This window comes from Neurospora tetrasperma (genome assembly GCF_000213175.1).
Source record: "Neurospora tetrasperma FGSC 2508 unplaced genomic scaffold NEUTE1scaffold_3, whole genome shotgun sequence".
In the NCBI taxonomy this organism is placed as follows: Eukaryota; Fungi; Ascomycota; class Sordariomycetes; order Sordariales; family Sordariaceae; genus Neurospora; species Neurospora tetrasperma.
In genome coordinates this window covers 2,102,822-2,129,181 of record NW_009799101.1, presented here as the reverse complement: position 1 = coordinate 2,129,181, position 26,360 = coordinate 2,102,822, and the positions used below count along the sequence as shown (strand labels likewise).

The 26,360-nt window shown below is 52.1% G+C and overlaps 10 protein-coding genes across 10 annotated transcripts in view; 4 read left to right on the top strand and 6 right to left on the bottom strand.

Moving 5' to 3' along the window:
- NEUTE1DRAFT_129617 (uncharacterized protein) overlaps positions 1 to 690 on the bottom strand; it is a gene marked incomplete at both ends in the record, with an annotated part of 2,518 nt that extends 1,828 nt beyond the window's left edge. The window contains one exon of the mRNA XM_009852542.1: positions 109 to 690. Coding sequence (XP_009850844.1) covers positions 109 to 565 — 457 coding nt within the window. The remainder of the gene's footprint in view (positions 1 to 108) is intronic.
- A 468-nt stretch (positions 691 to 1,158) lies between these two features.
- Positions 1,159 to 2,817, bottom strand: NEUTE1DRAFT_81600 (3-oxoacyl--synthase; the record flags this gene model as incomplete). Its single annotated transcript, XM_009852541.1, has 3 exons — positions 1,159 to 1,513; positions 1,572 to 2,294; positions 2,374 to 2,817. The coding sequence occupies 3 exons, from the start codon at positions 2,794 to 2,796 to the stop codon at positions 1,352 to 1,354; spliced, it is 1,308 nt and encodes a 435-aa protein (XP_009850843.1).
- Positions 2,818 to 3,787: 970 nt separating this feature from the next.
- NEUTE1DRAFT_81596 (uncharacterized protein) lies at positions 3,788 to 6,745 on the top strand (the record flags this gene model as incomplete). The annotated part of the gene is made up of 6 exons (XM_009852540.1): positions 3,788 to 4,622; positions 4,686 to 5,025; positions 5,087 to 5,305; positions 5,478 to 5,565; positions 5,632 to 5,837; positions 5,925 to 6,745. 6 exons carry the CDS (start codon positions 3,788 to 3,790, stop codon positions 6,706 to 6,708), a joined length of 2,472 nt encoding a protein of 823 aa, XP_009850842.1.
- A 154-nt stretch (positions 6,746 to 6,899) lies between these two features.
- Positions 6,900 to 7,753, bottom strand: NEUTE1DRAFT_109942 (uncharacterized protein; the record flags this gene model as incomplete). Its single annotated transcript, XM_009852539.1, has 5 exons — positions 6,900 to 7,075; positions 7,249 to 7,267; positions 7,322 to 7,330; positions 7,444 to 7,517; positions 7,618 to 7,753. 5 exons carry the CDS (start codon positions 7,751 to 7,753, stop codon positions 6,900 to 6,902), a joined length of 414 nt encoding a protein of 137 aa, XP_009850841.1.
- Positions 7,754 to 9,683: 1,930 nt separating this feature from the next.
- Positions 9,684 to 10,676, top strand: NEUTE1DRAFT_81593 (uncharacterized protein; the record flags this gene model as incomplete). Its single annotated transcript, XM_009852538.1, has 2 exons — positions 9,684 to 9,941; positions 9,966 to 10,676. The coding sequence occupies 2 exons, from the start codon at positions 9,684 to 9,686 to the stop codon at positions 10,674 to 10,676; spliced, it is 969 nt and encodes a 322-aa protein (XP_009850840.1).
- Positions 10,677 to 11,145: 469 nt separating this feature from the next.
- On the bottom strand, positions 11,146 to 13,072 carry NEUTE1DRAFT_41238 (uncharacterized protein; the record flags this gene model as incomplete). Its single annotated transcript, XM_009851935.1, has 5 exons — positions 11,146 to 11,174; positions 11,249 to 11,757; positions 11,818 to 12,511; positions 12,571 to 12,922; positions 12,974 to 13,072. The coding sequence occupies 5 exons, from the start codon at positions 13,070 to 13,072 to the stop codon at positions 11,146 to 11,148; spliced, it is 1,683 nt and encodes a 560-aa protein (XP_009850237.1).
- Positions 13,073 to 15,253: 2,181 nt separating this feature from the next.
- NEUTE1DRAFT_100641 (uncharacterized protein) lies at positions 15,254 to 15,492 on the bottom strand (the record flags this gene model as incomplete). Its single annotated transcript, XM_009852537.1, has 2 exons — positions 15,254 to 15,303; positions 15,393 to 15,492. The coding sequence occupies 2 exons, from the start codon at positions 15,490 to 15,492 to the stop codon at positions 15,254 to 15,256; spliced, it is 150 nt and encodes a 49-aa protein (XP_009850839.1).
- Positions 15,493 to 18,870: 3,378 nt separating this feature from the next.
- NEUTE1DRAFT_41519 (uncharacterized protein) lies at positions 18,871 to 20,881 on the top strand (the record flags this gene model as incomplete). Its single annotated transcript, XM_009851960.1, has 2 exons — positions 18,871 to 19,240; positions 19,329 to 20,881. 2 exons carry the CDS (start codon positions 18,871 to 18,873, stop codon positions 20,879 to 20,881), a joined length of 1,923 nt encoding a protein of 640 aa, XP_009850262.1.
- A 923-nt stretch (positions 20,882 to 21,804) lies between these two features.
- NEUTE1DRAFT_62911 (uncharacterized protein) lies at positions 21,805 to 23,143 on the bottom strand (the record flags this gene model as incomplete). Its single annotated transcript, XM_009852536.1, has 2 exons — positions 21,805 to 22,485; positions 22,552 to 23,143. The coding sequence occupies 2 exons, from the start codon at positions 23,083 to 23,085 to the stop codon at positions 21,985 to 21,987; spliced, it is 1,035 nt and encodes a 344-aa protein (XP_009850838.1).
- A 645-nt stretch (positions 23,144 to 23,788) lies between these two features.
- Positions 23,789 to 25,717, top strand: NEUTE1DRAFT_116929 (uncharacterized protein; the record flags this gene model as incomplete). Its single annotated transcript, XM_009852535.1, has 2 exons — positions 23,789 to 24,165; positions 24,270 to 25,717. The coding sequence occupies 2 exons, from the start codon at positions 24,105 to 24,107 to the stop codon at positions 25,487 to 25,489; spliced, it is 1,281 nt and encodes a 426-aa protein (XP_009850837.1).
- Between the last annotated feature and the right edge of the window lie 643 nt (positions 25,718 to 26,360).

The window sequence follows — 26,360 nt, the reverse complement described above, 5'->3', positions numbered from 1 at the left end:
AAAAAAGATTGGTTAGCTTTGATATTTACTGGGTCGCGATAAAATGTTGGGCCGAGCGTATTCTCTGAGAAAGGAAACAAGAAAAGCGAGCGCATTCATTGTACGTACTCTCGTGCCAAATGCTCCCATTACCAACACCAATCTCTTCGCCATCCGCCGTTTCCTTCACCCTTCCGGCTTTCCTGTCCTCGGGAGTGATGGTGTAGTCGGCCTGCTTGGCGCAGTCCTTGTAGATGCGCTGGGTGGCGCCATAGGCGATGTAGGATGAGCTCTGGTTGCCGGCAACGGATGCCAGAAGCTTGCGGAAGCCACCAGCCAGGCCGCCGCTCCCCTCGCCGCCTTCAGCACGGCATTGGCGCGTTGTGTGTATCCGTCGAGATTGTTGTGAGAGGAGGCTTGTGCTTCTTCTCGTACTGCGGGCGGTGGTGTTGCTGGACTGGGAGAAGGATAGCGCGGCGCGCGCGGTGGTGCTCTCGGCAAAGAGACCCTGGCGCAGGGTCGACGTTGCGGCCGGTCCTCTCGGGAGGAGGAGGCCGAGGCTGGATCTGCAGCTGGGGCAAGCCATTGGTCGGGGAAGTATTGCTCGTGCCGGGAAGCTGACGGGAATCTATGTTTTTCTCTGGGCTCGGGGCTCGGAGGTTGGTGGATTCGGCAGCAGTTCCGGGATCTCGGATGGAGGACGGATGGTTCTTTACTTTCGCATTATGCCGTCATGGTGAATTGGCGCTTCTGATGGACAATGCTCCCAAACTGAAAATGTCTGCCGGTGATTGCACAGGGTTAGGGTCGGAGGTGTTTCCATCCTGTGCTTGCTACAGTCTCTTGGCCACTGTCATTACATCTGCTACCAACGCCTCAAAGCTTGAAGCTCTTATCCAAAACGGACGGACAGAATTCACTGTGATACCGGCTTGTCTTCTCCATATCGATGAGGCTTTTGCTGTATTCTGTTGACTTGTAAATGGGGGGAGAGCGTGTGGTATGATTGATGTACTTTCATGAACCCTAACCCTTGACAGAATGTCCAGAAGATCAAATAGGAGGATAACGACTTCTTGAACTTGTCTTCTCTGCCGTTCAATTCTATCGTGTGTGGTATGTTAGGGAGTTTGAGTTGGTGCACAATACTATGAGCTGTCTAACAAATCTCGATAGATCAGAGATGACTGTGTATTGCGATATTACCAACTCTATATGCAATGCGTGAACTTCATCCGTCCTGTGGGAATTCTATGCGGAAAATGCACCCCTAATGCGCGTCTGCGGTAGGTAGGAAAAGGGATAAAGACAGGTGGGAGGACAAACTTTGGCAAAGAAGCCTTCACCCGGCATCTCCCTGAAAATATGATGGCTACTCGAACTTTGAAAATACCAAGGAAGCATTGGTGCCCCCGAAGCCAAAGCTGTTGGACATGGCCACCTTGACTTCCTTTTGCTGCGCCTGAACAGGGACAAAGTTGAATCCAACACCGACATTGGGACTGGTCAAGTTGAGAGTGGGGGGTATGGCTCCCTGTGGTCACATATTAGCAGAGGCAACGACTCTCAGGCACTACACTCCGGACACTCACCTCAGCAATGGCCAAGATTGAAAACACTGATTCAATGGCCCCCGCCGCCCCAAGAAGATGACCAATCGCTCCCTTGGTGCTGCTTACCGTAATCCTTGACTCGTCGTCCACTCCTTCTTCACCCATCATCAGCGACCGAATGGCAATCGCCTCAGCCGCATCTCCTACAGCCGTCCCCGTGGCATGGGCATTGATATAGTCCACCTCCCCCGGCTTAACACTCGCATTCATGAGCGCCCTCTTCATAGACAGGAATGCCCCTGAGCCATCAGCCCTTGGCGCCGTCATGTGATGTGCATCACCACTGCATCCATACCCCTTCAGCTCGGCCAAGATCCTAGCGCCGCGCCTCTTGGCGTGCTCCAGCTCCTCTAGAATGAGGACAGCAGCACCCTCGGATACCACGAAGCCGGCGCGGTCCTTGTCAAAGGGTCGGCAGGCAGATGTCGGATCGTGGTTGTATGCGGTAGACAGCGAGCGAGACCGGCCAAAGCCAGCAAAAGTTAAGGGGTGAATGCAGGACTCGGAGCCGCCGGCGACCATGACATCAGCGTCGCCAAAGGCAATGAAGCGGGAGGCGTCACCGATGGAGTGAGCGCCGGTGGTACAAGCGGTGGTGGCAGAGTGGTTGGGCCCACGGAAACCGTAGCGCATGGCGATGTGGCCAGCCCCGAGGTTGATAAGAATCTTGGGGACGAAGAGAGGGGAGACCTTCTTGTAGCCCTACAATACAATAAGCATGTTAGACTCGTACATCACGGAGGTACCCAAGGTTCAAGGTCGAACCTGTGTGCGCTCTTACCTCTTTGTCATACGTGACGCTGGTGTTATAAAAGTCATCCAAGTTACCGATTCCGCTTCCCATGCAGACACCTGTGGCTTCAAGGTCTTCCTGCCTCGTGGGCTTCCACCCAGCATCTTGCAGGGCCATTTCGGTAGCAGCGACAGAATACTGGGCGAAGAGAGACATGCGTCTCTGGTCTGAAGGCTCCAACCAGTCCGCAGCCTTCCAAGTGTGCTGCTCGTCAACATTCTGCTTGTTCCTCGCAGGCGTAGGAACAAGGCCGGCCACGGTGCTGGTGAGCTCTTTCCATTTGTCCTGGGGCTCGAGGTCGGCGACGCTGACGATGCCCGAATGAGAGTCCAAGAGCCGGCGCCAGGTGGGACGGATGCCGACGGCCAAGGGCGTGATGGCACCGAGGCCTGTCACTACCACGCGTCTCATTATCTTTCCATGTTATTCTTGTCAGTCAAGGGTATATAAAAAGAGGCCAACTGCGTGGCGGGGACGGTGACTGATGAACCTGGTAAGACCGTTATGTCAATATGCATAAAGTGAAGAGGAGCTCTGAGCAGCGACGTTGACAGTGAACAAACGGTGCAGGAATCGCATTACGTGCATATCTGTACAAGGCTTAGCGTTGCTTTATGCATGATAGTGGAGCTTGGTACCTATCTGAACATCGATGTGGAACCTCTTCTGTTTCGGGTCACTCACCTTCAGCAGCTCAGCTCCTACACTAGTCTCCTACACTACACTAAAGCTCCCTGAAAGAAGGCAAGGGGGTTAGGAGTGCCGCCTCACGACATCCAAAAGCCACCTTGGGCATCGAATTTCATCTAAATTATTCCCAAACTCCCTAGAGGTAGCAATGTTTGTCCGATTTACCGATTCTGTGCATATTGCCTTACTTACATCCAAGGTATCTCCGAGTTGCCCTCTGACACAAATCTGCAAAGGGACTTGTATAGGGCTGAATAAGAGACAGCTGTTTGGCCCACTTTACATGTGCCAACCCTGACCCTTCATGACAACAAAGCATCAAGCCATCACCACCAAACAGCTTTCATGCATCTTCTATACCTACCCAGATCATCTACATTCCCTTTCCTCCCCTATTGATTCGCTTCTCATTGCCCTACACACCTCTCAACATCAGCAGCTCGACTACAGGGTCTCGTGCTCGTCAGGAGATCGGAAGGATCCACCCCTTTGACGTACGAGTGCTGCGGGAGCTGCAGCTTGGACCGCTTTGACCTTGTTGTCTTCACAAGGGAACTCACTTGCACAATACTTGACAACTACATACATACCAATAAACCTACCTACACGCCTGAACCGAATCTATCACGGATATCTCGGATTTGGAAATGACTGCGAGTATAGCATTGGAACGATAACAGCTCCCAGGCTCACTTGAGCGGCATTCCAAGCAATGACCTCCTACTCGAACCTCAGATCTTCAGGTGCTTCCATAGACGGTATGGAAGCCGTTGAACTAAAAGACAGAAGGGCATCTATGAGCGGCCGGAAGTCGGGCGATTTGGAAGCAGGCGAGGAAGATATCGGGGTACCCTCTTCCTCTTGGAACGGCGCACCCGGTTCCTCCCAAGGGGGTCATCGCAGGCAGGAATCCCACGGCGCCGATGACGAAGATGGTTCCGAACTCGAACTTCTCTTGGACCCAAACTTGCCTGCCGAATACAGCCACAAACTTCGCGATCTCACTCGAAAGTCCCTTAGCTTCGACGACAATCAAGTAGGGGTCAAGTTCGGCGAAAGTGAGGACGAGGAAGAAGAGGTAGAGAACTCACCTTATCCAGAAGTCCGAGCTGCCGTTCTCAACTTTGATCAAGACCTGCCATGTAACACCATCAGGGCGTGGACCATTGGACTTGGGCTCATATTTCTTGGGGCTTCAATGAACACCATCTTCTCACTGAGAGCCCCATCAATCAGTCTCGGGTCACTTATTGCCCAAATCATCGCTTGGCCGCTGGGACATGGCTGGGCCAGGTTTATGCCGCAACGTGAGTTCAACACCTTTGGTAAAAGGTGGACTCTGAACCCGGGACCTTTCAACATCAAGGAACACTCTGTCATTGTTGTTATGGCCAGTGTCTCCTTTTCTGTGGCCTACGCTACCGACATCATTTTGGCCCAAAAGGTGTTCTACAAGCAGGACTTCGGCCTATTATGGGGGGTTCTCCTTACGATATCGACGCAGAGCCTGGGCTATGGAATTGCTGGAATGCTAAGAAGATTTCTCGGTAAGTTGTGTATGATTTCCAAGGTTACAGATTCATTCATTAACTTTACTATCATCGATCCAGTCTATCCAGCTTCCATGATTTGGCCGGGAAACCTCGTGGGAGTTACCTTGATGCACGCCATGTACGGGCAGAACGAGAAGAAGGATCCCACAATAATGGGTGGCTCAATTCCTCGGTACCGGTGGTTTGCCTACATCACCCTCGGCTCTTTTTTGTACTACTTCATCCCCGGTTTCTTTGCACAGTTCCTTAGCTCTTTTGCCGTTGTGACTTGGATGGCACCAAACAATCCTGTCGTCAACCAGTTGTTTGGCTACTCGACGGGCCTCTCCCTGCTTCCGATCACGTTCGATTGGGCGCAGATTACGGGATATGTTGGCTCGCCTATGGTGCCTCCATGGTAAGATCAAATGTCACCACGCCTTCGACTCTCTAAAAGGCGATGCTAACACTCCAGTTAGGCACGCAATTGCCAATACATTGGCCGGCGTCGTGATATTTTTCATAGTTGCCGCCAGCTTTTTGCAGTACACTGGAGCGTGGTACGGTAAGTACCTGCCGATGAGCGACTCCAACGTCTATGACAATACGGGCAAGACATATGATGTTTCACGAGTCCTTAGCAAGGAATTTACGCTCGATGAGGCGGCGTATAACACTTACTCGCCTCTGTTTCTCAGGTACGTTGCGCCCCCTCCCTTTTGGTGTGATTCAACCTACAGCTGTGATCTAACGTGAGCATAGTACGACATTTGCCATAGCGTACGGTTTGTCCTTTGCTGCCATATCCTCACTGATAGTGTACACGTACCTACATCATGGGAAAACAATCTGGAGACAATGGAAAAACAGCACCAGCGAGAGGCCTGACGTGCATATGAAGATGATGAGGAAGTACAAGGAGGCCCCGACGTGGTGGTATATGTCGCTGTTTGCAGTGGTGAGTACGAATTTTTGCCTTGACTAACACATAACATGTAGAACTAACCACTGTGCATCGAACTAGATGCTCGCCCTAGGCTTCTTCACCGTTCTCGGCTGGCAAACCAACCTCACATGGTGGGCCTTCCTCCTCGCCGTCTTCATCTCGTTCGCCTTTTCCCTTCCCATCGGTATCATCCAAGCCGTCACCAACAACCAAATCGGCCTGAACGTGTTGACCGAGTTTGTATTTGGATACATCCAGCCAGGCCGCCCTCTAGCACTTATGATGTAAGAGGCCTCCCCCCTTTCTTCTTGCTCTCTGTCCCTTTTATCCATACCTAACTAACCAAAACCGCACCCCTTGCAAAATAACAGCTTCAAAACCTTTGGCTACATAACCATGTCCCAAGCCCTCACCTTTGTCGGCGACCTCAAATTTGGTCACTACATGAAACTTCCCCCCCGCGTGCTCTTCTCCGCCCAAGTCGTCGCCACCACCTTCTCCTGCATTATTCAAATCCTAGTACTCAACTACGCCCTCCGCACTATCCCCGAAGTCTGCACCCCTTCCCAACCTCAACACTTCACCTGCCCTGGCGGTCGCGTCTTTTTTTCCGCAAGCGTCATCTGGGGCCTCATCGGTCCCGCCCGGATGTTCTCCCCGGGCCAGATCTACTCTTCTTTGTTCCTGTTTTTCATCCTGGGAGCCGTCGTGCCCTTGGTTATTTGGTTACTCCTCCGTCGTGCGCAAAAGCGGAATCCGCACACAAAAACATGGCTGCGCTACGTCATTGCGCCCGTCATCTTTGGCGGTGCGGGCTCTATCCCGCCTGCGAGTCCGCTGAACTATTTGAGTTGGGGCATCGTCGGGTATGGGTTTCAGTACGTGGTGCGCAAGAGGCACTTTGGGTGGTGGAGCAGGTTGAACTTCTTGACAAGTTGCGGGCTCGATCTGGGACTGGCGCTGGCGACGCTGGTGGTATTTTTCGCCTTTACGATCAACGAGATTAGTCCGCCTAGTTGGTGGGGAAATGACGTGGTAAAAGGCACGTTGGACTTCAAGGGGATGGCGGTAAGAGAGAGAGTGAGGGAAGGAGAGACATTCGGGCCGAGGGTTTGGGCTCTTGGAGGAGGAGGAGGAGGAGGAGGGTCAGGGTAAAATACTACGACCGTGTTATACTAATACAAGCTCAGAGATTTGGGGGAAACAAGGAAAGACGGAAAAGAAAAAAGTGCCAGCCAACAGATAGCCCAACCAGTCATTTCGTTCACCGGCCAAGTAGCCTGGTCAGTACCTCTATGCAAATCCCGCGGTGTCATCGATGCACGCTATCGGCTGCAGTGTCCCTTTCAGTTTTCAAGTTGAAAGAAACCCGGCCACATGATCTGCCCCGTCCGAGAATCAAACTTGAAGTCGGACGGGACCACGGTGGGAGATGCAGAGCTGATAGCGGGACAAGTGGCTGCGCTATCCGACCAGAACTGAATTGAACTGGTCAACTGGTTATTGGCTGTCAAAGAGGTACCTGTACGTAAGGTTCGTAGAGGTGAGAGAGGGAAAGGGAAAGAGAGAGAGAGGGGGTGGGGGGTTTATGGGGTTCAGTTGCCTGCAGTGAGATGGAAGGAGCGGCTGCCGGCTGGGAGAGGCGGAGGAAGGAAGCGTACGGTGTTTCTTGTTTCGGTTCAGTTGTATACCTACTTTGAGCAAGTGAACTGAACTGAAGATTAGGTACTAGTCGGGTACACCAACAGTGTGTCTGTCTCGTACTTACCTCTAGTACCTATACATTCAAGAGTTCGTCGTTGGACAACCTCTGGCTGGCTACCTCTACTGATTTCCATCTCAGTTCCTAGCTGCTATCCGCAGCACAACCTTGATGTGGACTGTACTTACCTCTACACTACAATGCTTCGAAGAACGCGGCCGAGTTCTGAGTTTCATAACATTCGGGCCCAGGTCCATCCTCGCTATGTACAAATTACAAGTAAGCCACTAAAGCCCCCCGCCTACCTACCAATTTCGTCTCCAGAAGTTTGTGCAACAACAGACTTTGCCTCCTCTAGGTACCTACGGTACAGTCAGCCATGGCATTCCAGCCGAGCCGCATGCGTAATTCCCCCTCCTTATCACCAAGGTGCTCCTTCCCCCGTCCACGCCCACGTCCGATATCCTTGACACGGGGCATATCACCCGCCTCCCCCATGCTTAATGCCGCTCTTATGGCACGATGTGACCAGCCACCGTCCTTTCAGTGCCGTATCTCCGCCGTTGTGCGGTGTCTTGATCCTCCAGCTATTGCGTCGATAGCGCTATCTTTGAAAGATCGCGATGGAGTGCTCTGCCGCTTTTCTTTCGTGAGACGACCCTTGAGTGCTGAATATTTTGGTGCCTTCACTCTGTCTGGAGCAGTTGCAGTTACTACTGTACTGGACGATGGTGGACAGATCGTTGGCGAAGTAAGCACCACAATAGCTTGTCGATCTGTCAACAAGACTCGGGAGTTAGCAAGCAACAAACATTTCTCATCGCTTAGATTCCATCTGAAACAAAAGCCGTATGATCGGCGTTCTCCAGAGAGATATCAGGAGCGATTTGATATCAGGAAGAACAAGCAAGAAAACTGCTACAGAGTACTGTGGCCAAACATACCACCTTTCATCAACTGAACAAAAAAGGGCCACCGCAACCCGCACAAACGGCATCGCACATGATTGCTTTTCTTCGGCACCTTGACAGGGGTTCGTCCGAAGCTTTCAAACAACCCCTGGATGATTGCCCAACAGCGGTAGTGGTGAATTGGTGGCTTTCCTTCAATGAACCGTTGGCATGCCGACCAGGCCGACCCAACGGCCGAGATTCTCTTCATCCCTTGTGACTTGCGGGACCTTGCATGGCAGGCGATGCGCTTGTCAGCCCAGCAATCGACCAGCCCTTCTTCTGAAAAGGCAAAATATGACAGGCTGATCATCTGCTTTTGCTTCGAGCTCAGCTGTTTCCATTTTGTTGCCGGGGCTTTTATACATGTGTTTTATGTATTTGTTCTTTTTTTATTCGCCAATTCTCAGCTCCTGAAATTGCCAATGAGACCGCCACATCGTCATTGGATGTTGTGTATCAGTGAGAACTTCTTTCCATCCCGCCAGTCTGGGACAAGCCACCTTGTGGAAGTCTTGTGTTTGTGTATCAACACCGCATGTTTCCAAGCACACAAACTAATATCTCCCGCTTTCCCGCGCCAACTCCTGTCGCTGGACGGGACACTACAGAGAAGTGAGTTCTGTGTGCTCTTCTCGTTGGTTAACTTATCATAGTCGATCTGTACCATGCCTCGTTCGCCAGTTGCCGGAATGAAACTCGGAAGAGTGCGTTGCGTTTGTTGCATTCGAGCTCTTGTACAATCCAGTACTGGTTTGTTTGTTAGCTCGGTACGCTACCTAAGTACTGTACCGTACTCTGTATACTACATAGACGAAATCTATCCCGAGTAGTCCTCAACTTCGAAAAAACAAATCTAAATGGCTAGTACGAAGAACAAAAGGCATTAGCAGGATTTAATATAGCATTTTGAGTATTAGAAATAGCGTATCTAAGGTAAGATTACGCATGAATTAGCTATGAAAATGCATAGGGAAGTTGACACAAGGTCTCGAACTAACAAACAAACCAGTACTGGACTGTAGTTTCGATGCGCAAGTTTGATATTGATGGGATAACAATAACCAATTTGTCGTTTGTGTGTGAAGCTGGGATGGAAGGAGAAAGGGGCCCATGATACCACGTGAATGAATACATGGCCATTCAATTTTCTCCGTTTCACTCCAGCCGTCCCTGTCCATCCGATAGATCCTGGTACACGAGCCGAAGAATAACCATCAACAAACAAATGCCCAAACTTTTGATATAAAACGTGCGTCTTCACCTCTTCTCAGTACTTTCTCGTCGTACCGATGCTTGTGGATGCGAAACCTTCCTATCGACTTTGGACACACATATAGCGTTCCGCGTGATCGATCGATATCATCAATACCGTCCACATCTTCTACATCGAAACTGAAATTTCGTGTGGCCAAGCACCCAATACCGATATCATGGAGAACTTTCGTATCGGCAAAGACGCCACTTTGAACCTGAGAATGGGCATCACTTACTCAGACGACCAGACCCCGGAAGAAGTTCACCCCACATCGGTGAAAGATGGCCAGTCTCTGATTAACCAGGTCATTGCTGCCACGGGGCCGAAGGCGCATCCAAGATTGGCACAGATCATGCCCAGTCTTGTACGGCATCTTCACGATTTCGCCCGAGAAGTCAACCTGACAGTCCCGGAGTGGAAGGCAGCCGTTGAAATGGTGCGTGATTTCCGATGCGCCTGTTTCGCGATCACTTTGGCTGTTTCTGACCAACATTCCATTTAGCTGAATGAATGCGGCCAAATCTCCAACGACCGACGCAACGAAACGCAACTTCTCTGCGACATTCTCGGCCTCGAGTCTCTCGTCGACGAGATCACTTCGAACCTGCTCGCCAGTTCCAACGCCGGCACACCATCAGCAGTCCTGGGTCCGTTCTACAGGCACAACGCGCCTCTACTACCCAACGGCAGCTCCATCGTCAAGAACCTGACGCCCGAGACACCTTGGTTCAGCCAAGCCATCGCAGACTCGGCCTACATCACAGGCCGCGTCCTGTCCACCGACGGCAGGCCCATCCCCGGTGCTATTGTCGACACCTGGCTTGCCGCGCCGAACGGACTCTACGAGCAGCAGGATGAGTCCCAGACCGACATGAACCTAAGGGGTCGGTTCAAGACTGACCAAGATGGCCGCTTTGCGTTTTATGCGCTGCGGCCGACTTCTTATCCGATTCCGTTTGATGGTCCCGCGGGCAGGTTCTTGACCTTGCTGGATCGGAACCCCAATAGGCCGGGTCATATCCACTTCGTCGTTTCGGCACGAAGACATCGCCCGCTGACGACGCAAATCTTCGATAGCCGGGACAAATATCTGACGGAGGATGCGGTTTTCGCGGTCAAGGATGAGTTGGTGGTCAAGTTCTTGCCTCATAAGGGAGACTCTAAGGCGCGCTGGTATCTTGAGTATGATTTCGTTTTGAGCAGGGAGGATTAGGCCTTAGAGTATGGGAGAACGCAGTAGGTCGGCGGATGGTATAGAGCTTTGGGGAGGCATACAATGGCGCATAGGTTGATTCTGTATATCGGTGTTCCTTTGTTGGCAAAGATCCCCTGGCCACTTCGTTTTAACAGGCTTCATTCAGATGGCTCGTCTTCAACCATCGATGGAGATAAGTATAATCAAACCTTTCCTCCATTCATAGTTTGGCTTCAGACGAGTTGAGCTTAAACCATGGCTATCGCCGCGTTCGTAGAGCCGGATAGGCCGTCAGATCTGGGGTTAATTCAGCGTCGCTACATCCTTATGATGATGTTAACCCATATTTGAAAAGTGATAGATTGGCACGCTTCCGCGTAACCCTGACGATGGTATATGTGGATCGACCCGAAGAGGATATGACTCGTATGGATCGGACGAAACAGCCGTGCTCGGGGGAAGAAACTGTGGAGCGATATGAGCCAGTTCAGGTGCTGTTGAAACATGCGGCGTGAGCTGTAAATAGTTGTTCCAGAGTTGGTCGAATTCCCACTCGTCAGATACTTCAGGGGGCGAATGAGTAAAATGACCAGGGCGTAGGGCGAGTGGAGGTGCCATAGGTGGAGTCGTCGATGATACTGTAGACATTCCGTTCATTACCACTCCCGGGACAGTGGCTGAAGGGGTCGGGATAAATACATTGGGAGCCTTCTGTGGCCGCAAAAAGGATGGTGAAGGCACAAGAGGCTGGTGTGAAATGCTGCCTATTCTTGAGCCTGCTGGGTCCACGGGACTCGGGACACTCGGAGCTGAGCTGCCATTCTCCCGTGACATGCGAGAACTGGATGCTTTGGTATAAAGGCAGCTAAGGTCCGCTGAGAGGACTGGAGCGGCATGCGAATGATCCTTAGTCCAGGTCTCAACCACTTGTGCAAAGTTTTCCATTATTTCGAGCACCCTCTCTGCTTGTGGGTCAATTTCTGCACAGTATTTCATGGTTGAAATCGCGTCGGTGATAGTCTTGTTATATGTATCGGCGTAGTAGAGTGAGGTGAACTGATTCATAAGGACGATGAGGCTCGCAGCGAAGAGGAAATAGCTGAGACGCGTCAGATCAGATTCGAATGTATCATTAAGGATCAAAACGGATCTGACTTACATGAAGAAAGGATTTCTTTGTGGGAGATACCCATCCTCTCTGGCATGTTGTATCAATTGAATAGTCTGGTAAGATGCCACAACACAGGCTTCGGAAAATTTGGCCATATGAGACTCTCGGTTTAAGGGTGGGTTTGCCTTCCCAGAGCGTTGTTGGTCGAGTTTCCAGTTGTGCATAATGAATATTTGCCTGGTCAGGAGAATAAGAGAGTGCAATGACAGGAGATTGGCGTGAAGAGCAGCTATACCCTGCTCCGGGCTTGTCGGGCCTTCTCGTGATTGCTGCGGCGTCAGGTTTGCAAGTGAGGGCCGCCTCCAATATTTGGCCATGTTCGCGATATCCTGGACAACCGAGGTGGAGATCTTTCGCTTTGAAAACACACGGAGTGTTACGCCAATGACACGGCATGATTTAACACAGGCATCGAGGCATCCAAAGTGCAATGACTCGGGTCCATTTTCCCCTACGGTTGATAAGTCGGCGATATCATCATTAGTAGTAAGTTTGCATGAGCAATCCTCTTCAACGATGGCAACGGGTCTCCCCAGGGATGCGGCAAGGAACCGATCGAGGATAAACAACGTCTTCCATAGATTCCGTCTCACCTCTCTTTGCGTCGATTCTGGGTAGATAAGCGGATGCATTGTCTCCTCTCGATGGAGACCTAAGGCATAGGCAGACCGCACAGCCATGCCTGGTATTGATATGTCAATCCTATGATCCGAGTTTGGGGGCAAGACTAGGGAATCTCACCCAAGTATGCATATGCAGTATTTCGTTTGGAAACCGTGAGCATGTAAACAGCCATCAAGCAAAGTGCTTGAATAGACCAAAAGTCGGCATCTTCGAACCCGTACTCGGGATCGCACATGGACTTGGCACTTCGATAGAAGAGTTCTGCCATATCCTGCTTTGCGTCGTACAGTTTCTTGATGATCTCCTCTTCCCGGCTGCCTGGCTGAGGGGCCGAAAGAAGCATTCCCAATGCGAGTACAAGGAAAAGGTGACATGTCGAATATCTGCTGGCCGATAGGGGATCAGCGTAGATGATTTCGATACTTTCGCAAAATGATGACTTGTCAAAAACTTCGATCAAGCCCCGTGTCTAAGAACCCCGATTAACAACCATTCAAGATTGACAAGCGTCGCTACTCACATTCGTAAAATACGACTCAACCAGAACGTGCACGGTTTCTCTGTCCGGTAGGAAGCATGGGAGCTTGGTATTTTCAGGAAAATCAATAATGTTTTCCATGATTCGGTGCCGCTTCGGATCATGAACAAAGTCGGACCCTAGGATCGGCCCCGCAGTACTCTCGACGATGATGCGAATCAGTTGTAGGATAGAGAGAGTAGACGAGTCCCCGATATAGACTTACAAGTCAGCACTACAAAACCAAGGATTAAGTGAGCAAACTTACGGAGTCGACCCGTCTGATCCTGTAACATCCTGGTTTCGGTATAGATAGTTGCTTCCTCTGCTTGCCCGTATGTACTGCTTCGGCCAGAAACATTTCCCGAGCTGTAAAGGGACGTTTTCCCGGGATGTTCGAGCGAAGCTGAAGAGAGCGGTTCCGCCAGGCCGGACATGGAAGAGTTTTCCCTTCTTAGACCCCGACTCCGCACCTCATCCCATGGCCGATTGAAATCGGTACTCCCAATATTGGTCAGAGGCCTTGTTGAGGCGTCCAAAGCAGCTGGGATGGCTTGTGGTGAAGGTTCTCTCGGCTTCCGTCTAGTAGGGGATCCGACGGTTTCGCCTGCGCCGTGCTCTGGGGCGCTGTTTGGGGTGTAAGAGCAGTTCAATCTTCTCTTCACACAGGTCTGACAGGGCTTTTGACCATTGCACTGCCAAAGAATTGTATTAGTGCATGCTCGAAGGAGTGCTCTTTAGTGTGTATTAAGGTCTATGGAGGCGAGCGAACTTCAGGAAGACGAGAAGATCGCGAATAAATAGTGCTTGAATAAGAGTCTGAGAAGCGATAGTATCCATCGGAACTCAGAAAGGCCCAGAAAGATAAGAGGATGTTGTATCCCAGCCGCATACGGAAATCGGCTGACTCGGGAGGCTAATGATAAGGGTGCTGCGATGGGTCTGTGGCACCCAGGGCATAATCTGATACCCGAGAGTAGGATGCTTGTAAGAAGAGTTATGGCTTGGGGCAGACATTGATCCGGCAAGCAACATGAATGAAATCGGATATCTCAGCCTCTCGAACCGTGGGCGACAGAGAACCGGTGAAGATAGATAGAACAAGTCGAACAAACAACGAACCTTTTGCTTCCGCCGTTTGCAAGAGTCACAAGCCTGGGCTGTCCGTTGACGCTTGTCGTCAGGCACTTTCGGTCGCGTCATGACGAAATAGGTTAGGGAGTGATAAGCACAATCATCCCTTGGTCGGGTGGTAAAGACTCTTTCTGAAACGGGATAGAGGCGAGAAAGCACACAACGTGGGACAGGCCGGAGGGCGGAGCGGGGGTTCAACGAAGTCGCGGATACTGGGCCTCGACTGATATGGGAAGCGGAAGCGGCGCGGTGGCCGTTGGGTAACGGAGCGGATGATGCACGGGTGGACACCCCGGTAGCAAAGCCGGGAGTGGAGCGAAGATGATCGGAAGATGCGTATCAGCGTATGTAAGGTCGCCCGGGGGTTGAAGGGTTATTGGAGCTCGTAAAGACAGATTCTGGTACCGGAGGCTATTGGCACGATCCGATACGCCGTGGCCGGGCCGGGGTGATGGATCTGGACTTTGTCGTGGCCTAGAGCCTAGTTGCTTGGAGATCGGTGCTCAAACGTAGAACACCTTGGACGTGTCACGCAACATGGAGCCGTGATCAGCAACGAAGCTAGAATCCGGAGCAGGGTGCGAGTTGTTGGATGATTAAGAAAAAGCGAGGCAAAAGCATCCTTTACGGGGCGGAGGAGACACGAAGAGGAGATGGGAAGAGAGGGACTCGGCTCCAAGTGTCTGTTTGCCTTCTCGTACTGTCTGTCAATGGTTCGTATGTCGTAAAATGGATAATCGATCTGTGGTTTGTCCATGTACCTAGCACTCGAGCGGTTCTGTCGCTTTGCGCCCAAGGATACCCAAACCCAAATAAGTGCTCGCATAGGTCTTTGTTAGGTAGGTAGGTAGTTTTAGACAGTGACGAGAAGGCTGGCTCAGTTAGGCATGATTTCGGACTTGCACGCATGGAGGAGAAGGTACCGCCATAACAGGTACAGCCGGACGGACGACTAGCGTGGCAGCTGCAGCACTACCTTGCCGATATTGCAATTAAGTACGGGAAGCGTCCAGATGTCGAGACTCCAAGCTGAGTCGACAGAGCAATAGCTCTGCTAGAGGCCGGGCCGTACCAAAATAACCTGCTGCTTCTGTGCACCGTATATTTCTTGTGTCGAGAAACCATGGTCCAGGACGCCGTGCAGGGCACTCAAATACCTCCAGGTTCCGATGACGGCTGTACCGACGTTGTAGTGCCTTCTGTACATACGTACAGCAAGTTGTACAACAGATAGACCGAACATGTCCTTGGTCCCCGGCCACCGTCACCGCATGTCTGTGTGCTTGACGGCGAGGCGCCAAGCGAAAGCCTTGGTATTGGATCACGGAGAAATAATGGCACTGAAGGCCCTGAGCCTGACGACGGAGAGGCTTGCCTGTGGCGTCCATTGAGAGACGGCCAATGCCATCAGCGCCACGGACATGATGCTTCCATCATGCTCACCTTTGTGAGTGGCATACGGTGCCCGTGTCGGAATCAGCACTGCTCCCAAGGGCCTCGGGAATCCTGTCTCGCCTGTTTTCGAAGGCAGAGGTCAGCTTCGGGAACACAGCCGGGGATTGATACGACCAGGGCTGCAAGGAATGTCCCATATCTGGTTGCCTCAATTCTGTGTGTTCTCAGCTCGACCAGGCCGGCTGTCCCGTCTAAGAAGAGGTCCGCGACCATGCTCAGTTTCCAAGTCCATAGGAAGGTGTTTTCATGTTTGCCCAAGGTTGCGGCACTGGCGCCTTGCAACTGCAAGTTTGTGCAGCGTGATACATTACGTCGGCTGAACCCGTTTCTTCTGTTCGAGTCTTGGAATCGAGAGGTAGGATCCGTCAAGGAAGCGCAAAGTACCCAACTTGAAGGGTGGTTGTGTGTTGACGTAAAGAATATGTAGACAACCAAAAACTTTTGTTGGGTTGAAGTTGAAGTTTGAAGTCTTGAGGTTGGAAATCTGACGGGAATGAGACTGAGAAATGGAAGACAGGAAGTGTGGGTCTAGACTAGAGCCAGGTGAGGTTTCTCTGAGAGTGGAGAGAAGATCCGCCGGCTAAGTGCTGTCTCTGCTCTATGGATGACGGAAAGGGTCCTGTACTTCGTCGGATAATGCACCTAGACTCGCCCCTGGGCTAGGTGTTTCCGCCGGCCCTTCCGTCCGGGCCTTTACCCGGGGCATCATCTGACATGCCATCTTGGAGTCACAACATCATGGGTGTCCTCGAGTTCTTCAAAACATCCAACATCATCAGTCCAATCATCAACAACGGACGCTGATTACATGTCCACGAGGCAAGTAAGAGCTGATTTTCAACTTCTCATCCCGCCCCGGCAAAAGAAAAGACCGGAGAGCCCTCGAGATGTAGTATTGTGGATGCGTAGTAGTGTAAGTGATGAGCATGTCGAGGGATTATGGTGAATGCTGACCTTAACAGTTTCCCCGCAAATATCTTGGACGTGCCGTTAACGATTACATTACAACCACAACTCGGAAACCTCCTGATCAAGTCCAGCTTGATGATCCAACACATGAGTTTCCCGTTTCTGGACTTTTGCCGGAATACCACACTTCATTGCCTACCAATCTTGGTGCTGCTGGCTTGCTTCGGCAATAACTCGTCAACAAGTCCTGATAAGCCCAAAACTCCAACCTCTTCCGACCTTCTTCGAGTCGAGATCATCTCTCTCACTCTTGAAATGACGCGTGAACCATGAATGCACATTGGTAGTTTCCTATCACCCACTTCATGCTTTCGGACATGGATCGCATCGGAGCATGACCGGTGGAAAGGAAGGAAGCTGGCAAATCACTTCCAAAGCCTCCCCGGCATCTCTATACGTAACTGCTTTAACCATGCAAAACTAGTCCGCCGATACACGCGTCTCACTCATCACCTCAAGTCACACCTCGACAAGGCGAATAGAAGGCATCTGAATCCGATCACTTCGCAGCGTAAAGCGAAGAAAAAGTCGATCAGTCGTTTTTACTATGGCTTCGGATACTTCTTCACGTTCGGATCGACAGGCATGAGAGTAGTTTCAGGTTGAATGCAGATTTCGAGGGTTGGGTGACAGGGTCTTTGAGCCTAGTTCCATGTTCTCATCTTTCCGAGGCCAGTAGTTCGCTCAGGTTTTGCTATTCTTCATTTGCGATGCAATACCCGGTCCTTACGGGTCGCCCCTTGGAGTCTGGAAACACGGAATGTGACACGGCCCAGCTCCGGCAAAGCGTTCCAAGCCCCCAACTCCAAAGCTTGCCGGGTGAGTACACTAGAGGTTTGTCTTGAGGCGGCTCTTTCTGCCTTCTGGATATCAAAGCGCAACTGCTACGCCAGGTGTGACCGGACTTACCTTGTCCAGTCTCCCAGAGACCATCAGAAGAAGGGCAAAAACTTTCCTCTACGTGCTGAGAGCCCTTATTACATGGCTGTTGAGCTCCCACACCTGCATCTAAACCCTTTGAAAATGACATTATTCGAAGCAGCTTGTGGTTTGTCCAAGCTACCACGGGTCGCCCCCAGACTTCAACTGTTCAACATGCGGTGAACGTGCATGCAAGATACCAGGTACCATAACTCCTCGGTTACTCCCTACAGGCCAACACTCGACATCACACACGGATCCCCCACGTCTGGGAACGGTCTCAAGCACCCAATGTGCGGGTAGATGGGTGCGGAGTGCAGCACACTCGCCGCACGTTCATCTCAAGCTGGGGTTTATCTGGTGTGACCGGCCCAAGAGATCCAAAAAGATAACAGCCTCTGCCGCTCCCTTGCCCCCAGAAACTGCCCCCCCGGTCGAGTGCAGCGTAGTAGCGTGGCCCTTCTTTACCTCGTGACGGCGTTCCGAAGAGCCGAGGGCCAGTATGCTATTCAACCTCTTAGAGACGGCCGAGTTACCCCCCATTGGCATTCATGTCCTGCCAGGTCCCGATGGAACTGCCGGGACATTATGTCCTTGAAACAGAATATCCAGGTCTCGTGCAGAATCTTTGTCGATGCATACTAGTCCGAATGTGCATGTCATGATGTTTTTTTTAAAAAAAAAAAAAAAAAGGTTTGGATGCCTCACTAGCCTCGCGGGCTTCGCTAGGTAGCTACCTAGGTAGATATATCTATGGAATAAGTTGGGATCGTTAGTCGGATGAACAGCGTCTGACCGCACCCCTTTGCTGTTTCACCTAGCACTTAGTTCCCTTAGGTCTGTTTGATATGACATGAACCAGAAAATCATAGCATTTGAAGAGACGTGGAAGCAACCTTGATGAGGTCATGGTGGGTAAAATGTGTTTGGGAGCTCGGGGTAATATCAGACTAACACACAGATCACATTTCCCTCTCATATTTTTCTGTTGCCACTTCTTCTCTGAACCAGTCCGCTTCCTTCGTCGACCAACCGGATTCAAACCATATCTTGAAGAGTGGAGCGGTAATAGGTCCCTTCACTCATATTCCCCCGCCTGCCTTTGGTCCGATGGATGATACCTCGACATTGTACGATCATGGGGACTGGTCAGTGAACAGTGCTCCTCGGTAACCTTTGAAGCGACCTTGGAAAGCGAGAGCGCAAAGTGAACACTGGCCATTTACTTGGGAAACCTTGAAGTTTTGCACGGCAGGTGTGTTATAAAAGAAACCCATGGCTGCAGGAATTTCCGAACTCTTCCCTCTTCTCTCTCCTTTACCACGAAACTCCTCAACTGTAATTTGCACATGCCTAGTATGCGTGTCTCATCCACCCAACCCGATACTCTGAGCACCGGTGGTCACTCAGCATCCAACAGCATGGACAGCTCGGCTACCCGACCTTATTCTGTCGCCACTGGCGCATCAGAGGCCTTTGACGAGCTTTTGAAGCAATGCAAAGGTCAAATCCCCAAAGAGTTTGGCTCCTATTCCGGCAACGTTACGTTCGTTCCTTCCAACCATGGGGATCAAGTGTACTTCCCGAGCCCTTGCCGAGAACAAGATGCCATAGCATCCATCAAGGCCCTTGAGGCATGTGCTGCTGCTGCCATTGGCGACCTTCGTCATGGAAAGAACTCACGATCGATCAAAGTGGATCTCGACAAGGCAGCCTGCTTCCTAATGTCGGCTTACCTTGCTACCATTGACGGCAAGCGCAAGGGTCAGACTCCGAAGGGGTTGATTCCAGGTAAGGCATCTTCACTTGCGACTCCCATGTAGCCAGTTGTTACTACATAGGATCAAGAACGCCGCCATCTCACTAACTTGGACTATAGACACCGACTACAATCAGGCTCAGTCCATACAGTATCGTCGACTTTCCGCGAATCTCTACGAGACCAAGGAGGATGGCAGATACTACCATATCCATGGCTCACTCGACGCTACTACTCAACTCCGCATGATCGGCCTTCCGCCTTTTAATCCCCGATTGACCGACTATCAAAAGTGTATTGACACAATTGAAGCCGCCGTGAAGAGATTTACTGTCGCGGAACTGGAGGATATGAATAGCAAGCACGGACAAGCTGGTGTGGAGGCCCTTAAGTGGGAAAATTTCCTGGAAACCACTCACGGAAAGGTCATATCGGCATTGCCTCCCTTCACAGTCGAGGCCATCAAGGTACAGCAAACGACGGTACCGGAAACTCCGCCACACACACCCACGGAGACGAACTTCCAAAGCCATCTCTGGCCGAAGGTGCCCGCAAATGTCTCTCAGTACGCTTTGTGTGGCATCAAAGTCATCGAGATGTGCCGCGTCATAGCCGGTCCGACCATTGGCCGCTCACTTGCCGCCCACGGGGCTCAAGTGCTCAAGGTGACCGGCCCCAAACTTCCTGATGTGCCCTTCTTCCAAGTCGACGTCAACACCGGCAAGCACACTACCCATCTTGATCTTCGCAACCAGAATGATCTCAAAACATTTCGGAACCTACTCGCCGAAGCCGACGTTCTCATCGACGGATACCGGCCCGGCGCCCTCGCCAAGTTTGGCTGCGACCCTCAATCGCTGGCCAAACTAGCCCAGCAGCGCGGGAACCACGGCTTCGTCTACGTAGCCGAAGATTGCTTCGGCGGAACAGGTGTACCCGGAGCCGAATGGGCCGGCCGTCGCGGCTGGCAGCAGATCGCCGATTGCGTCACGGGCATCGCGTGGGCGCAGGGCCAGTTCATGGGACTAGAAAACGAGCCCAGCGTGCCGCCCATGCCCATGTCGGACTACGGCACCGGCGCTTTGGGTTGCGTGGCCGCCATGGCAGGCCTGTACCAACGCGAGACTAAGGGCGGGTCGTGGATGTGTCGGACCAGTCTCTGCCAGTATGACATATTCTTGCTCAAGCTGGGACTGCTTCCGCTTCAGGAGCAGGAGCGTCTGAAAACGGTGTTCGCGGGCCCGTTCTTCAAGTTGCGACATTATGACTCTGTCGACAAGGTCAGTGGAGAGGCGCTCAAGGCTATACAGCGCGCGTACCCGCATCTGTTTAGGCCGGATTTGATGCTGAAGGCGAAGAGCAAGGGCTTCAAAGGCAAGGATATTCGCTGGCCGAAGGAGGCGATCGAGGTGGAAGGACTGCTAATTCAGCATGTGCGTGCCTCAAGGCCGAATGGGTTTGACAGGCCTGGCTGGGAGGGCTGGGAGACTGATTTGATCATGGATGGTGAGGTGGATTTGGCTGAAGATAATGCCGTCTTCACCAACACCAGTGTTACACCTGCGCCGAGAGAGGAACAGCATCAACAACAGGACGGAAGTGGAAGCATGAACTCAGTCCCGCAGCGTCGTAACAGGATTGCGACAATGAACACTGTTCTCGCCACGGCCTAGGAGGAGCGTGTGAGGGGTGGTTCTGAGTCGGCAAAATGAAGCGCAATTTTGAGAGGGAGGGATATTTGGAGTCGTCGAAGGACATCCTGACGGGAGAGAGGATGGTGGAGGATCGATTGTGTGCGTTTCCAAAATCCTTGGCGGCTGAGCGTTGCTTTCTATCACGACTGTTTATAGTATTTCAAGCCAACAAATCAGTAGGCAAGGTCAGCTAGAAGAAGTCTACCGTTTTTCATAGAAAAAGAGGCAGACATTCGGTTCCGTCAGTGTGGTGGAAGAGTGACACTTGAAATGGGTTTATATGTCAAGTTATCGCTACCTAGGTAATGTTCTTCACTTCGGAAACGGATGTTGTTAATGCTATGAGCGAGATTCTGTCCGCCGAGCAACCATGATCTTCAAGTGTATGCTATAGTGATTTGTGGAAACAGAAAAACTATAACAAGGGACCTTGGCGCAGTTGGCTAGCGCGCAGGTCTCATACCCTGTATGATCTGGCTTAACGTCAGAGTAATCCTGAGGTCGGGAGTTCGAGCCTCCCAGGTCCCATGTTTTTGCTTTCTTTTTACATGCTGCAAAATGATTCAAATTACTTGAGCTTTAACATCTCATCATCATTTGTTTCTTTCTTTGTTGGCTCCTTTTCTTTTTCCTCCACTGTTTGCTTTCTGCATGGGTAACTTCCAGCCGACCCAAGGCGGAAGGACAACTCGACACCCATTCATTTGGGCACAGTGTTACAATATATGCTTTTTGAGTACAAATATTCGCTAGTGGTTTGCCAATCATATATCCCCAACCTTGAGAACATTTTGATCTGGGCTTCATGAACAAATACTTGAAGGGGCAAGCGACTCGAGACATGCTGCCTACCTTCGTCAAAGCCTTGGAGTCAGCAGCTTTGGACACACTCCCAAGGTATTGATCCTTAGAAGTCAACTTTCCATTCCTTCCTCTATTTGATTCCATACCATCCGCGTGTTATTATACATATGTTGATGCTACAGTAGTCTATGCAGAACGGTATCGTGTCCTGCGGGTCAGGGGGGCATACCTAACCGCAACTCCTTTCCCTCCCGGCTCACCTTTCCAAGCACGCCCGCTCAATACGCGCTAATATTCGCACTCGGCTTGACATGGACCAACCGATCAATAGCCCTTCCATCATCCAGCGCCCATCCAGAAGTCATGTCCAACTTATACTCCACGCCCCTCAGATAGACCTTGGCAAAGCCCTCACGGTAGAACGACCTCCTGAGGCCATCATACGCCCCGCGAAACACTTTCGCCGCGTCCCTGAACGGCAGGGTAAGCAGATGCTGCATCCTTTCCTTGCGCTCCTTCTCCCTAGCAGCCTTCTGCTTGCTCGCCGCAATGATCTGTCCGGTCTTGGTGGTAGGGAGGTTCTTGCCCACGTTTTTCTGCGCGCTAAGGGTGTTCAGCTTCTCGCACAGCAGCTGCATGCGGAAGGGCATCTCGACCTCGGAAGGGTGGTAGTACTCCTTCTTGTTGGGCAAGAAGGGGATGGCGCGGCTGTAGGCGACCTCGAGGTAAATCGGGGTAGGGGTGGTGACGGGAACGGCCTTGGGCTTGCTGGTGAGGAGCTCAGCCCATCCCTTGGACTTTTTGGTGGAGGCCGAGGCTGCGCCGTCGGTGATCTGGGAGACCACCTGGGAGGCCGGCACGGCCTCGATGTGCCGGATGATGCGCCGCAAGCCCATGAAGAAGTAGCCGCCCATGCCAATGGTCATGGCGCAGATGACGCCGTAGGCATAGGGGACCCAGGTGGATAGGTCCGCCGGAGGGTTGAGGTGGACGCTCCAGTAGTTGTAGAGCGAGTAGGCGATGCAGAAGCTGCCGGTGGTGAAGCTGGCGAAGCGGAACCAGGCGTGCGAGTGAGCCTCGTAGAGGAGGGTCCGGCCCTTCTTCGCTAGCTGTTCGGCATATGAGGCGGGGACAACAGTGGGAGGAGCGGTTACGGTAGTGATGACGGTGGATGACGAGGTCGGCTTCTTCGCTGCCTTCTTAGCCTTGGAGGCAAAGAAGCGTGCCGATTGGGCGGTGCGGAAGCCGGAGCCGGAGCCAGAGCCGAAGACCAGGACGAAACGCGTTCCCGAGGCTTGAGATGCAGTCCTGGCACATGGCGCCGTCCGGTGTGCAAGCAGGACGAATTGGCTGCTGAGCCTACTGGAAATGGAAGCCATGGTGTTGTGTTGGATGACGGGCGGTAGTCCTGTACGGCGCCGGGGTAGCTGCCGGGGGACGGAGATCGGCAACGAGGTTTATGTGGATTTGAGGGCGAGCGGCTCCGGTCCGGGTCCTTGTCAGTTGACGGCGGGGAGGGGAGGGAAACTGGATCACGGTGCGGCCCGGCCACCTGCTGCCGTTTCGTTGCGTTTCGGGGCTTGTACACTACAAAACCGTTCGTCAGATTATCTTCGGACCCGGCCCCGCTTCCAGGTCTCGAATATTTTAGCGGATTCCCCTCAGGAACTCGGTCCGCAATGGGGCTCCGCTGGTGGGGACCGGCTCTTGGCTGCAGGGGAGAATTTGGAGGCCGAAGACGGGCTGACCGGGGAGGACATGGATGTCCCAACCCTTGCTGACTCTACACTACAGTAGCGCGAGGATGATGACAACCCCGGGCAACTTCCATTGAAATTTGGCTCCAGTTTTTAGTGTAGCGCGCGTCTTGCGCAGAGACAGCTGCTCGGGTGCTGCACGCCAGTGATGGTGAAGACGTCGCCCAAAAAAAAAAAAAAAAAAAAAAAAAAAAAATGGTTGCCCAAAGAGGTTTGGGGACATGGGGCGCGGCGGGGGTTCATCGGAGGATTTGGAGGGTGGCCCAAGCTTCCCACGGTCGTTTCCCCAACATGTCGCTCATCGACCCTCACCAGCATCCACAAGCTGGCGACAGCTTTTTCTGGGTTGGTTCCCGTCCGTTTTCTGTCGCCGCCGGGTCCGCAGCCAGACTTCTTGACAAGAAGACAAAAAGATCCACTGCCCGCTGCCCATCCCGTCGACCTCGCGGTGGAATTTAGCATTGAACCTGACTCGTTTGACATACGTCAAGCATAAGGCTCAATTGGAGATCCCCAGCAAGCAGCAACCACGAACCCCATTCTCGATTTCCTTGTTGGAAACCACCACAGCCCTATCGCGATATCCACGTTGACCACGCATTCCACGTCTTCGTTGCGACAACACCACATAATCGTCCGCCATGGCTTCGCTAACAGCAGCTTGTCGCATCTCTGCCAGAATGGCAGGGCGCTCCGTCAGAGGTCGGTTCTCTCGCCTCCCGTCACCTGCCCGTCAACATGATGCATACTATAGGTGTCTTGGAGGTCATCACTTACTGACTTGGAGAAACATGTCATGTAAACAGGTTTCCGGACCTCTGCCGCCGCTCTCGCCGCTCAAAACTTTACCATGCCCGCTCTGTCGCCGACAATGACGGAGGGCAATATCGCGACCTGGAGGGTGAAGGAGGGCGACAAGTTCTCTGCCGGTGACGTGTTGTTGGAAATCGAGACCGACAAGGCCACTATGGACGTTGAGGCGCAGGATAACGGTGTCATGGTCAAGATCATGCAGAACGATGGCGCCAAGGGTGTTGCTGTCGGCGCCCGGATAGCTGTTATTGCGGAGGAAGGAGATGACATTAGCTCTCTCGAGATCCCGGCCGACGCGGCCCCACAGTCCAAGCCAGCCGAGTCAGCACCCTCGGCACCTCCCCCACCGACCACCGCGGACCAGTCTAACGTTGCCGTCCCCGAATCCGCTCCTCAGAAGGCTTCGTCCAAGTCGGCTCCCAAGCCTCCGAAGAGGCAATACCCCCACTATCCTTCCGTCGCCCATCTACTCAAGGTCAACGGCATTGACGCCGCTGCCGTTAAGGATATCACCCCAACCGGCCCCGGCGGCCGTCTGCTCAAGGGTGACGTTCTTGCCTACCTTGGTAAGATTAACGCCCAGACGCCGTCCACCGTCTCCGAGAGGTTCGAGAAGCAGTCGCACCTCGACCTTAGCAACATCAAGGTTGCCAAGAGCACCGAGGCTGTCAAGGCCACTACCGAGAAGGCTCAGTCCAAGAAGCTGGATGCTCCCGCTCCTCCTCCCGTAGCTGTTGTCACCGCGCCTATTTCTCTGTCCGCCGCCATCGATGTTCAGAATAAGCTTCACAAGACCATCGGCGTCTTCCTCCCTCTTTCAACCTTCATTGCCCGTGCCACCGAGATCGCCAACCAGAAGCTACCCCTTCCCGCAAACTACCAGCCTACTGCCGATGAGCTCTTCAACCAAGTTCTCGGTCTTGACAAGGTCACTCGCAAGGAATCTCGCGGCTCCTATACTCCCACATTCGGCTCCTTCGTGGCCCCTCAGCGCGCAGCTCGCAAGGCTGATATCATCGATATTCTCGCCGCTCCCTCCAAGCGCGTTGCTGCTTCTGCTCAGAGCAAGTCCGCCGCCCCCGGTTTGACCACTTCTGGACCCAACGTCTTCAGCCTTCAGGTACCCAAGTCGGAAGAGAAGAGGGCCCAGGCCTTCCTTCATAAGATGAAGCTTGTTTTGGAACAGGAGCCTGACAAGCTTGTACGGGCCTAAAAAAACTTAATGATCTGTTCATTCTTTTTCACTTCATGCGCTCCCTCGATTGCCTTTTATAGAGAGGGAACAAAATGCACATAATGCACATGGGGTTTACTTGCTTGACATATGTTGGTATTGGATTGTATGGAGTAACTTGTTAGCACTAGACTTCCACTTTTATGGCTTCATGATCTAGATTCTCTACTCTTAATGTTCTGGAGGACAACATGCGCTTATGTGCGGACGTTCTGGGCATTCTTAGTTGCGTTTCAACCGCTCGAATAACCGAGACATGATTGCGTATGGTTGGCGTGCCTTTAGCCCATGAGCTCTGTGCTCGACGGTAAAGTTCGCCGCTCGTATGGAGATATTCGCCAGGCCATGTTTCGGTCATTTGATCAGCTCGTACGTCCAACCTCCATGCAGCTCCTATTCATGAGCAGGTACACTGTGACCTGATCTTCACAGGTCATCTATCAAAGTCTCGAGATACGGGAGAAACTGGTTCAGTTCGAACTCGATGCTGACCAAGATTGAAAGCTAGGCCTTCGTCACACCGTAGTAAGGTATATGGTGTATTGGCCATATCAAAGCCGTCATAGTAGAGTTATTCACGTGCGGATACGTTGTCAAAAGATAAGGTCACTGGTTCATCTTATGCCGACAAGTTTTCTAGCCGCCAAGTACACTGGAAGACTTCATGGCACTTTTAGCATATGCGATAGGACTTCCGTAAAAGGAAGAACCAGCTTGTTTTCAAATTATTTCCTCTCAAGGTCTGCCACTAAAGTCTTTCAAGGGGGCTGAGATTAAACCACACTATATATAGAGTGTAGATCTCATCTCGTTCTACACTACCCATCATGTATTCGCAATAAAGATAGAT